Source organism: Chiloscyllium punctatum, chromosome 4 (assembly GCF_047496795.1).
Source record: "Chiloscyllium punctatum isolate Juve2018m chromosome 4, sChiPun1.3, whole genome shotgun sequence".
NCBI lineage: Eukaryota > Metazoa > Chordata > Chondrichthyes > Orectolobiformes > Hemiscylliidae > Chiloscyllium > Chiloscyllium punctatum.
The window spans coordinates 30,684,729-30,698,013 of record NC_092742.1 but is presented as its reverse complement, the minus strand read 5'-3'; the positions used below and the strand labels follow the sequence as shown (position 1 = coordinate 30,698,013).

At 40.1% G+C, this 13,285-nt stretch overlaps 1 protein-coding gene across 6 annotated transcripts in view; it reads left to right on the top strand.

Moving 5' to 3' along the window:
- Window positions 1-13,285, top strand: part of ppp4r4 (protein phosphatase 4, regulatory subunit 4) — a 185,097-nt gene that overhangs the window by 135,254 nt on the left and 36,558 nt on the right. For all 6 annotated transcript variants that reach the window (XM_072568280.1, XM_072568279.1, XM_072568278.1 and 3 more), the window contains one exon: window positions 438-543. In XM_072568280.1, the coding sequence (XP_072424381.1) occupies window positions 438-543 (106 nt within the window). The remainder of the gene's footprint in view (window positions 1-437; window positions 544-13,285) is intronic.

Sequence of the window (13,285 nt, the reverse complement as noted above, 5' to 3'; positions counted from 1 at the left end):
TCCCACCTATCCTGATCTCCCATAATAATGCATCACTTACTTGGCTACCCATACCCCACCCACTTGGCATCCTGCCCCTATGTATATGGTATCCTGTCCACTATTCTTCTCTCAACCCCCATCCAAAACCTGGCACTCTGTCCCCTTACTCATCTGTAACCCTACCCTCCTGGCACCCTAATCTCTCACCTTCCTTTTGTACTTGCCATTTGACAACAACCATCAAAGTGGTTGTTGTGATTCTGGACTTTTACATTTCAGAATACAGCAGCTGACTGCTGTGAAAAGCGAGTATGCTCTCCCAATCAGAAGCAAACTTTATTAAAGAGTTTCTATGTGCCTTTGATGTCAATAGATTGTTAAATGACTGTTTTGAAGGTAATTCTAATTCTGATAACACTAAAGTTCAAGTTGGGATTTTTATTATTATTATCTAGAATGTCCTCCCAGTCCAAAGAGCCTCAGCCAGAACCCTTTGTGTATTTGTTCGGTACAATCGTAAACAGGAGCAAAGACAGGAAATATGCAGTAAACTCGTTGAACGTAAGTATTCTTCAAAAAGCAAAGTTGTAATGTAAATTGTAGTGTCTGTGGCTTGCTCCCCCAAAACTAAGTATATACATCCCAGTGTAGTGCACCGCAAACTACAAATCTTTCTATTTCAATGCACTATCTCAGTTAAAAAAAAACAAAGATTCTGTATTTACATAACATCTTGATGATCTTGAAGTGTTTCAAAGCCCTTTACAGTCAATCAAGGAACTCTGAAGTGTATCTGTAGTTATAATGTAGGAAATATGGCAGCCAATGTTTGCATGGCAATCTATTACTGACTGGAGTGAATTAATAATCGATCAATCTGTTTCAGTGATGGATAAATATCATGGAAAAACCAGTAGTCCTTCTGCTTTTCTTTAAGTAGTGCTATTGACTTATTTTATTACCATCCAAGGAGCTGGCTGGGCTTCCTTTTAACTTTTTAACTCCTCAATATTGGTGAGAAGTGTCAGCTAGATTATGCATTAAAATTTCTAGAGTGGGACTTGAATTCAGAACCTTTTAACCCAAAAGCAATGACTGCTAGCACTCACACATTTTTAATGATATAAAATCTTTTAAACCATTAGACTTGCTATAAATGCTGAACAAAAGTTGCATAGTGCAAGTGAATAACATAAACACAGTGAAAATTACTTACACTGTATTCTGTATTCATTGTTAGGGAACCAGAACTACAGAACAGTTGAAATAAGCTCCAGTCCCAGTATTTTTATTGATGTGCAAAAGTAGTTCTTGTTTGCTGATGAGAAACCTGATCGGCTGCATAGTGCAATTGGGTTAAAAATTCATTTGGATGATATGGTATCTTTTCAACTCCTATTAGCTTAATCATCACATCAGTAACATTCATAACTAAAACAAAGAGAGATAAAGGCCAACATTGGTGACAGGCTGGGGAGGCTGGTGAAATAACATGGGAAGGCATCAAGGACTGCCTGATATTTCCCTGTTGCCATACCATTTTATAAGTGGTTAGGAAATATATCAAATTAGTTCCCTCTGAGATGTGAGCCACTTCTTCCCTCTATGCTGGGAGAAAACCCTGTGAAATCTGGCATTAGAGAACTCTTCTTTTTGGATACAGATGAGTCTCTGGTGGCAATGGTTATTCCCGTGCCAATTGCACCTCTGGTAAATTGACAATCTTCAAACAATTCCCACCACTTCCCTCCCCTTTCAATACAGCCACCACCTGATTGCTGGGTCTTGTCTGTAGTACCAGTACTTTTTTTGAGGACATCTGGCCATTGAGACCTTTCTCTGAAGCTGTAAATTCAGCTTCAGCCATGAACAACTAGCAGCTCATCAGAGTAAGTCCTATCACCAGCCAAATCCAAGGTGGGGGATGGTTCCCTCTGCATTCAGACCAGGCATCAAGAATTTTGCACAACTGTAAAATTTAGCCGAAGATCTTGTGTTTCTGTAATCTGGATCTGGCTTTCGGCACTACGTGGCATTCCATTCAGTGCACTTACTATATAATGAAAGGCAGTATGCCCTGTTAATTATCTTTCCTAGAATTCCTGCAGTGTGGAAACAGGCCATTTGGCACATCCAGTCCACCCTCTGAAAAGCACCCCACCCAGACCCTTTCCTCTACCTTATCCCTGTAACCCTGCATTTCCCGTGACTAATCCACCTAGCCTGGACACTATGGGCAATTTAGCATGGCCAATCCACCTCACCTGCACATCTTTGTACTCCGAGATAAAAACATGAACCTGCCTTTTGAATAAAGTAATTGATCATTGCCTTCAAATAGTAGGATTGATTGCATAACACTTTGTCAAGTGTTGCAAATTAACTGCTATTAGGGCACAATTGGAAGGTCCAATTGCATTGTTCTAGTCACACTTAAGAAAAACAACAACATTTTCAAACCATCTTCAACTTTGAACTGCAATCCAAACACCAAAACAGTAATGAATGGATTAAATGATTTAAAGACGTACTAAATACCTAACATATCTTGCAATGTTAGGATAAGGAATGCAGTAGTGTCGTGGTAATGTCACTGGACTAGTAATCCCAAAGTCTAGGCCAAGGTTCTGGGTGCATTAACATGATAGACCACACATATTATTTCTGCAAGGTTGGTTTGAACAGGTTGTGTGTCCAAAATTTGTTTTGTCTGTCATCAGTACACAAACACTCAGTGCTGATTTGATAAGAGACTACTTCTTCACAAGCTGTAACTTAAAAAAAACAAAGTTGTTGAATTAGCAAATGATAATTATGATTAACGAATCCATACCTTTCATTATTTTCTGAATAAAGGTTTGCCTGTAGCTGACATTAGATTAATGACCTGTACTTTTTCCCACCTCTTAAACAAAGATGTTGCATTGACTACTCTTCAGTCTCCTCAAATAATTTGTAATCTAAAGGGTATTAGGAAATATTGTTACCAGAACTACTGCTAACTCCTTTTCAGACTTGATTCTGAAAGTCAAAATATGCTTTTATTTATTTTGTTCTGTTAATTTTTTTCAGAATCAAACTCGTTTTTCCAATTATGTTAGTTATATCAAAAGAAGGTAGCATATGTCAGGTATATACAGCAGAGATCGAGTGAATCCGTAGAAGAGTGTAAAGGCAGTGGGAGAGGGAACTTAAGAGGGAAATCTGAGGGAAGAAAGTGGCCATGAGATTGCTTACGTAAATAGTGTTAAGGAGAATCAAAAGGGATTTTGTAAATACAGTAAGTACAAAAAGGTAACTAGGGAGAGAATAAGGCCCTTCAGAGATCAGCAAGACAGCCTGTGTGTGGAACCGCAGGAGATGGGGGAGATAATAAATGAGTATTTTGCATCAGTGTTTATTGTGGAGAAGGACATGGAAGATATAGAATGTAGGGAAAATAGATGGTGACATCTTAAAAAATGGCCGAATTACTGAGGGGATGGTGTCTTAAAGCACATTAAGGTGAATAAATCCCCAGGACCTGATCAGATGTACCCTATAACTCTGTGGGAAGCTAGGGAAGTGATTGCTGGGCCCCTTGCTGACATATTTGGATCATCGGCAGTCACAGGTGATCTGCTGGAAGACTGGGGATTGGCTGATGCAGTGCCACTATTTAAGAAAGGTAAGGAAAAGCCAGGGAACTGCAGAATGGTGAGCCTGACATTGGTGGTGAGCACGTTGTTGGAGAGAATCTTGAGGCACAGGATTTACATATATTTGGATAGGCAAGGACTGAGTAAGGATAGTCAGCATGACTTTTTGTGTGGGAAACCATGTCTTACTAACTTGATTGAGTTTTTTGAAGAAGTAACAAAGAGGATTAATGACGGCAGAGGGGTGGTCATGATCTGTATGGACTTCCCCAAAGGCGTTCACATTGGTTCCTCATGGTTGAGTGGTTTGCAAGGTTAGATCACATGGAATACAGGGAGAACTAGCCATTTGGATACAAAACTGGCTCGAAGGCAGGAGACAGAAGCTGGTGGTGGAAGGTTGCTTTTCAGACTGGAGGCCTGTGACCAGTGGTATGCCACAAGGATCGGTGCTGGGTCCACTACTTTTCATCATTCGTATAAATGATTTGGATGTGAATATAGAAGGAATGGTTAGTACATTTGTAGATGACACCAAAATAGGAAGTGTCGTGGTCAGTGAAGAAGGTTACCTCAGAGTACAGTGGGATCTTCATCAGTTGGACCAATTGGCTGAGGAGTGACAATTGGAGTTTAATTTAGATAAATGCTGCACTTTGGAAAGCCAAATCAGGCTTAATGGTATGGTCCTTATACACTTAATGGTATGGTCCTTAGGTGTGTTGCTGAATAAAGAGACCTTAAAGAGCAGGTACATAGTACCTTGAAAGTAGAATCGCAGGTAGATAGGATAGTGAAGAAGGTGTTTGGTATGCTTTCCTTTACTGGTCAGTGCATTGAGTTTAGGAGTCAGGAGGTCATGTTGCAGCTGTACAGGACATTAGTTAGGCCATTTTTTGAATGTTGTGCGCAATTCTGGTCTCCCAGATGTAGGAAGGATGTGAAACTTAAAAGGGTCCAGAAAAGATTTACAAGGATGTTGCCAGGGTTGGAGGGTTTAACTATAGGGAGAGGCTGAATAGGCTGAGGCTATTTTCCCTGGAGCTTCGGAGGCTGAGGGGTGACCTTATAGAGGTTTATAGAATTGTGAGGGGCATGGATAGGATAAATAGACAAAGTCATTTCCCTGGGGTGGGGGAGTCCAGAACTGGAGGGCATAAGTTTAAGGTGAGAGGGGAAAGATATAAAAGAGACCTAAGAGGCAACTTTATAATGCAGAAGGTGGTGCGTGTATGGAATGATCTGCCAGAGGAAGTGGTGGAGGCTGGTACAATTACAACATTTAAAAGGCATCTGGATGGATATATGAATAGGAAGGATTTGGAGGGATGTGGGTCGGGTGTTGGCAGGTGGGACTAGATTGGGTTGGGACATCTCGTCAGCATGGACAAGTTGGACCGAAGGGTCTGTTTCCATGCTGTACATCTCTATGACTCTAAATATCCTTATCTTTGACTGTTTGCCTTAGTTAACCCAGGCTTATTGTAAATAGGAAATCATTGCACTTCACTTCTTAACATAACATCAAACAGTGCTTCCTTCTCATGGACAGAGAACCAGTGCAGCCACGAGCTGATTGGCCTCCTTCTATGCTACAGCAATTCAATGCTTCCATGTTGGAATAGAAACATCTTCTACTAACTAATCTTAAACATCCAAAGAAAGATTTCTGTACCTTAAATTATTTTTAATCCAAGTATATCTTGAGATACTTACAATTACCCATTCTTTCTACCCCTGCTGTTAAGATTTATCTCCAATGTTTAGTAGTCTTTAATAAACATTTGAAAGTTGTGCCATGTCCTTTCTCATATTTGCCTGTATGAGTTTTGTTTTTAATACAATTTTTAGAAAAATCTTACATTCTAAAACTGACTGAAATTGTCATTGCAATGAACCTTGTATCATCTTGTGTTCTCCTACAAATGTTATAACTAGAAATGTTAAGTCGTCTAAACCTTCATGTTGCAATATCTGTTGATAATTATTAATGCCTCTTGGCCTTCACCATTGCTTTGGCTGTTTTGTGAATTCATATAACTATCATTCAACTAGGGTGTAGGTTTGCTCACTGAGCTGTAGGTTTGATATCCAGACGTTTCATTACCTGGCTAGGTAACATCATCAGTGGCGACCTCCAAGTGAAGTGAAGCTGTTGTCTCCTGCTTTTTATTTATATCTTTCTCCTGGATGGGGTTCCTGGGCTTTGTGGTGATGTAATTTCCTGTTTGTTTTCTGAGGGGTTGATAGATGGCGTTTGTTTATGGCGTTGTGGTTGGAGTGCCAGGCCTCTAGGAATTCTCTGGCATGTCTTTGCTTAGCCTGTCCCAGGATAGGTGTGTTGTTCCAGTTGAAATAGTGGGTTATTTTTCATCTGTGTGTAGGGCTACGAGGGAGAGAGGGTCGTGTCTTTTTGTGGCTAGCTGGTGTTCGTGTATCCTGGTGGCTAACGTTCTTCCTGTTTGTCCTACATTGTGTTTATGGCAGTCCTTGCATGGAATTTTATAGATGACGTTGGTTTTGTCCATGGGTTGTACTGGGTCTTTTAAGTTTGTTAGTTTTTGTTTGAGAATGTTGGTGAGTTTGTGTGCTACTAGGATTCCGAAGGGTCTTAGTAGTCTGCCTGTCATTACTGAAACTTCTTTGATGTATGGTAAGGTGGTTAGGGTTTCTGGCTGTGTTTTGTCTGCTTGTCGTGGTTTGTTCTTGAGGAATCTGCACACTATTATTTACAGCCAGCCTACTAAGACCCCTCAGAATCCTCGTAGCACACAAACCCACCAACACTCTCAAACAAAAACTAACAAACTTAAAAGACCCAGTACAACCCATGGACAAAACCAATGTCATCTACAAAATTCCATGCAAGGACTGCCACAAACATTACGTAGGACAAACAGGAAGAAAGTTAGCTACCAAGATACACGAACACCAGCTAGTCACAAAAAGACACGACCCGCTTTCCCTCGTAGCCCTACACACAGATGAAAAAAAACCCACCATTTCAACTGGGACAACGTATCTATCCTGGGACAGGCTAAGCAAAGACATGCCAGAGAATTCCTAGAGGCCTGGCACTCCAACCACAATGCCATAAATAAACGCATGGATCTAGATGCCATCTATCAACCCCTCAGAAAACGAATAGGAAATGACATCAACACAAACCCCAGGAACCCCATCCAGGAGAAAGATATAAATAGAAAGCAGGAGACAACAGCTTCGCTTCGCTTGGAGGTTGCCACTGATGATGTTACCTAGCCAGTTAATGAAACGTCTGGATATCAAATCTACAGCTCAGCGAGCAAACCTACACCCTAAACCTCAACCTGAGCTACAAACCTTCACAAACCTTGCAAGTATCATTCACCTACCAACAATATTGTTGTCTGCAATCTTTCCAATCATCAATCTGATTAATAATTTGTCTAATATTTATTTTTTCTCTTATTTCTCACTTCCTTCTATTTTCTGTTTTCTCATCCTTTTTGCCATCCATCTCAGAATACTCATCCCTTCTTATACTCCCAACGCCATGCTTCACTTGTGTAGAGAATAAGTTATTGTGAATTCTAGCATCTTACCTCAACAAAACAAGGAAGAGAAGGTATGCCTGTCAGTTATGATGACTACAGGTTACTGTTAACAACACATTTTTTAGCAATTTGCAGCAGCACACAAAAAAGGCCCTGCATCAGTAATTAAAAAAGGGAATTCCTGTGCTGTTGACAATTGGTTGAAAATATATCAGCCTGTTTTAGTTCATCTTTCCAGAAGTACAATGTGGTTCTCAATTTCACCTTTTAAATGTGTACTCCAATATATTCCAAAGTCTTCAAGTCTGCTTCTCTCGCTAGATTATGGTTTCTGAATCATGGGATTATGGTTTCAAGCCCAACTGCATTTCTATACTGGCATTGAACTGTAATAAATGAGAGTGAACTTTTGTATCAGGTCAATTATTGACTTAATCATTGGAACATAACAGACCAAATGGTGAAAGAACAGGACTGTTCACTTTTTTTCCTTGCCAATCATTTATACGTCACTCAAAAAGCACATTAGTAATCATTTTCTTCATGGGAATTTGCTTTGCACTAATTGGCTGTGTAATACAGTTGAAAAGTGATTAATCAGCTGTGAACTTATTAGTTGCCATTAATCAGTTGTGAGATGTTTTGGGCTGTCCTGAGGATTCGTCTGTATGATTATAATAAATATATTTTTTAGATTTAGGTGTCTTCTTAAGTTAACTGCCCAAAGGCAGATGTAAGTCTGAATGCCACTATCTCCAGAATGGTTAAGGTAGGAAGGGAGTCTTGAATCCACCCCAGCCAGAACAGGGAAGGAATCATGTGTTGTTGTCACCAATTTAATCTGCATCATCTGATCAGCTCCCCAGGGAGGCTAGGTTGCAATGACAATGTATGTTTTTAAAGCATGCTGTAATCTAGACCAACCAATAAAGGTGGTAGAGGCTCCAATTTCTTTCTGTCACATGAATTCTCCTTATCTTATTAGCTGTCATTGGCATATGTTGGAAGGGTTTATAGGTTGACAGTCAACCTGTTTGGCCAAGTTATGAACACATCATGGTTGACTATGAAGTCCTGGGGTGTCAAGCCTGAAGTTTCTGACTCAAGCATAGGGATGCTCTCACTGCATCGTGAGACAAGGTCTTCTTGAGAATACAGAGCTTAATTTCAAAATTGCAGATAATGAAAGAGTTTTGATGTGTTTTGAACTGAGAGGAGAAAGAATATTGAGAGGACATTTGACTGTGTGAAGTGATATATTTTGGTCAGAAGTATGAAGAGAGGCAATATAAAATACAGGTTGCGATTGTATAGAGGTGTACAAATCATTGAAGGTGCCAAGAGTCGAGAGTGTAGTGCTGGAAAAGCACAGCAGGTCAGGCAGCATCTGATAAACAGGAGAATCGACATTTTGGGCCCAAGCCCTTCATCAGGAATCAGCAAACTGAAGGAGCCAAAGCAAGTTGAGAAAGTGCTACAAAAGACATTTGGAAATTTGGGTTTTGTAAATGGAGGCATAGGACTAAGTTTTCCCAGCCACTGGATGTCTGGACATTGGCAAGAAAGTTGGGATCATTGTGAGAGATTGGGAATCTTCTTACTACAAAGGTAAAAAGTCCCATTTTACAATAAGATGTTGAAAGGCAAGGTAAGATTCTTGCTCGTGAGTGGCAAGAGGTTTATTTGCGTGAATTAGCATCCTAATTATTGTATAATCTTGCCTTATTGATATGTAGTTTCCCATTCTCCTACTAATTGGTTAGAAATTAGAAAGCAACAGTTCCTGACATGAATGTCTAAGTGGTTCCAGTTTGCTGCTGGTTCTTCAGGCACCCTTCTCCTTGGATACTAGGCACCAACATCTCAGGGCATGTTCCATGGACTGCAACTGCACACACACAGTGTCCTCCAGGCCATCTAAGTTCCCATTAGCAAAGCAAGGTACCAATTTCCCGCTATCTGACGTATCAAAGGCAATTGACAGGAATTGTGCAGGGCAGCTGCAGGCTGCCAGTGCTTAACCCCGGGTGCATGGCAGGCTTCAAAAATGGTGCTGGTGCCAAGAATCGCAGGAGGCTTGCTGTGGCCAGTACTTCTGACTGTGACGAGTGAGACAATAGGATGAGTGGAATTCCATTGCCAAATTTACAATTGACACAAAAACAGGTGGGAAAGCAAGTCAGAAGAATAAACCAAAGAGTAAAAGAATATAGACACTTAAATGGGTGGACTAAAATTTAGCAGATGGTATATAATGTGGTAAAATGTGAGGATATGTACCTTACAGAGGAACTGATTATAATTCAAATGTAGAAACACTCCAGAAAGCTTAACAACGGAAGGATTTGGAAGCTGTTGTCTACAAATGACAAAAGCTAGCGTCCAAAATAGGGAAGACAAATGGAATGTTGACCTTGATTTCAAAGAAAACGGAGTATTAAAGTAGATAGATTTTGCTAAAATTATACAAGCGACTAGTCAGATCACAGCTGAAATACTGAGAAGAGTTTTGGGCTTCTTCTCCAAGGAAAGATATGTTGTTTATGGAGGTGATCCAGATAAGTTGCAGTCAACCGATACGAGGTATGGTGGGACTGTCTTTTGAGAAGAAATTGAGTAGGTTTGGCCTGTACGCATTTGACCATATAAGAATGACTGAAAAGTACAAGAGTGTTCATGAACTTCACAGGGTAGACACAGAAGGGTTGTTTTCCCTCGTGGGAGTGTCTAGAAGCTGAGGGCATAATCTCAATAAGAGTGTTGTCATTTATGACAGATGCTTTAACAAGCAGGAGTAGGCCATTCAGCCCCTCAAACCCCACCATTCAATGTGACCTACCTCCATATTCTTGTCTTTGGCCTATACCCCTTCATATCACTTCTTTTACAGGGTTGTGAATCTGTCGAGATCCTTACCACAGAGGGTTAATGAGGCTGATTTCGTAGTTGACAAGCAGGATACTTTAAGAACACAGCAAGCCAGGCACCATCAAGAGATAAAGAAGTCACCGTTTCAGGTGTAACCCTTCTTCAGGGCAAAGGACTGGTTGCCTGGCTTGCTGTGTTCTTCCAGCCTCCTGCTTGTCTACCTTGAATTACAGCTGTTTTTTGTTTTGCCTCTTGTTCTTGTTGACTGGACCAGACTCGATGGGCATGAATGGCCATGTCTGCCCCTATATCTTATGGTCTTGGTCATAGGGCCATGGTGCCTGGTAATGAGGGACACTTGAGATGATAGTGTGAGAACGCCTGCTTGGGCTAAATAATCTCTGCCGAACTTGTTAACCTACTGAAAACAAAAGCAAGAAAATTATGACGCATCCTTATGAAAGTTTCAGTTTGGCCTCAACTGAAATATTGTGTTCAATTCTGGACCCTGCACTTCAAGAAGGATGTGAAGGTTTTGGGGAAGCAGTTCAAGGATGCTCAGGGATGAGTAAATTCAGTTATGTAGATAGATTAGAGAAGCTGATGTGTTCCCCTTAGAGAAGATTGGGTAATTTGGTTGATGTGGAGCTGCTGGTGTTGGACTGGAGTGGACAAAGTTTAAAATCACACAACACCAGGCTACTCCACAGCTACTTGATGAAGGATCGGCGCTCCGAAAGTCTGTACTTCCAAGTATATCTATTGGACTATAACCTGGTGTTGCGTGATTTTTTAACTTCAAAAAACATGGAATGGGTACCTAACCAGAGTAGATAGAAACAGTTCCCTTTGATTCCTGGGTCGAGAATTAGTTTAGGTGATTGGAAAAAGAACAAAAAGCAACATGGTGAAAAACAATTTTATGTAATAAGTAGCATCGGCAATGCATTGTAGGAAGTAAAGCATCAGTTTCTTGCAGCTTTCCTCAAATCTGACCTTTTCTATTGGAGGTCAACTTCGTGACCACCAACACTTTCAATGTCTCTTTTGTCTTTTAAAAACCACATTTAGACATAATACATGTCCAGCACACTGTACAGTTTAATTGTAATCTCTGACTTGCATTCCAGTTTGGAATTTATCTATCAATTAGTTTGGCTTTTTACTGTCTCACATTGAATAAAAGTATCTATCATCTAATCAACTAACATTGCTAGGTCTCTCTTCGCTTTTCCCTTGCTATTTAAATGCCATTCACTGATAGTGTGTATGGCATTCTTTATCTACCTATGGGAAGTATATTTAACTTGTCCCCATTAAATTTTGTTAGTTATTAATCTACTCATGTACCTACTTTGTCCAACTCATTCATTCAGTTCTCAACTATTTTACTGATTTCATTGCTGGTATCTGATGATACTAGTTTGGTATCATCAGATAACTTGACCACTTCGTATTGAGTTTCTGAGCCCAAATTATATGTACAAGTGAGAACTTTCACTAATCCCAATACCAAGCTATTGGCATTTCCTCGTGCTTTTCACAGTCTCTCACTTCAGTGAAACTCCGTAATGAGTAATTATTCTTTCCTACCCTTCCACTAGTATCTTACCTCTTTACAATGATCAGGTTTGGATTTGACCAACAATGCTTTTTGGAAGTTTTTTCATAGTGATAATCTTTTGGATGCCTTCACATTCTTTGTTGTGTGCCCTCTCAGCCTGCATGAAGGGCTCCCATCTCATTCAGTGATTTTACTTGTGGAATATCTATTTTGGGTGAGTTGACGATTATCACTCAAGCTTACTCAATGAAAACATTGGAGGAAGCAATTGTCAGGATTAAAAGAAACGTATTCCAAAGCTTTGATTCCACCTGCATTTTTGTGCGTCTATTCTTCATCTGATAGTCCCAGTACTGTTTTAGTACTGATTTATTACTATTATATTTAGCCTTTACTGCTTTTGTTGCTATGTAATTATTAACTTCAGTTTTTGTTTTTTGCATATCTAAATGACATTTATTTTGTAGATTAGAGGTATATTCTGCAGCTGATTAATCCATTACTCTATACATTTGAGCACATTTAGTGCATGATTATAATGTGTACCTTTTAATTTATTATTGAATATACAAGTGACTCTTTATGTCTCTCTCAAATTAATGTGAAACTCCTTACCTGAAAAATTCTGTTTTATGTGAAGTAGGTGCAGGAATTCATCTCATCTTAGGTGTTTGATATTTGACTTTGACTAGAGAGGTGATGGCATAATGGTATTATTGCTAAACTGTTACTCCAGATACCCAGATGACGTCCTGGGGATTTGAGTTCAAATCCTGCCACAGCAGATGGTGCAATTTGAATTCAATAAAAATATGGAATTAAGAATCAAAAGATAGCCATGAATCCATTGTTGATTGTTGGAAAAATCTATTTGGTTCACTAATGACATTTAGGGAAGGAACCTGCCATTCTTTTCTGGTCTGACCTACATGTGATTTTAGATCCAAAAAGCCAATGTTGATTTTTAAACTGCCCTCTGGGAAATTAGGGGTGGAGAGGAAATGCCACCTCTTCTTATGTTGTTATTATTATGCCAGAAGTGCTATTTGCATTAGTGTTAAATGGGCATCAGAAGATTTTTCCCCATCAATCAGTTAAAACTGAGAGTTGAGCAGATAACCTAATAGAACATAGAACATAGAAGAATACAGCGCAGTACAGGCCCTTCAGCCCTCGATGTTGCGCCGATCAAAGCCCACCTAACCTACACTAACCCACTATCCTCCATATACCTATCCAATGCCCGCTTAAATACCCATAAAGAGGGAGAGTCCACTACTGCTACTGGCAGGGCATTCCATGAACTTACGACTCGCTGAGTGAAGAACCTACCCCTAACATCAGTCCTATATCTACCCCCCCTTAATTTAAAGCTATGCCCCCTTGTAATAGCTGACTCCATACGTGGAAAAAGGTTCTCACTGTCAACCCTATCTAACCCCCTAATCATCTTGTACACCTCTATCAAATCACCCCTAAACCTTCTTTTCTCCAATGAAAACAACCCCAAGTGCCTCAGCCTTTCCTCATAGGATTTTCCTACCATACCAGGCAACATCCTGGTAAACTTCCTCTGCACCCATTCCAGTGCCTCCACATCCTTCCTATAGTATGGCGACCAAAACTGCACACAATATTCCAGATGCGGCCGCACCAGAGTCTTATACAACTGCAGCATGACCTCAGGACTCCGGAAC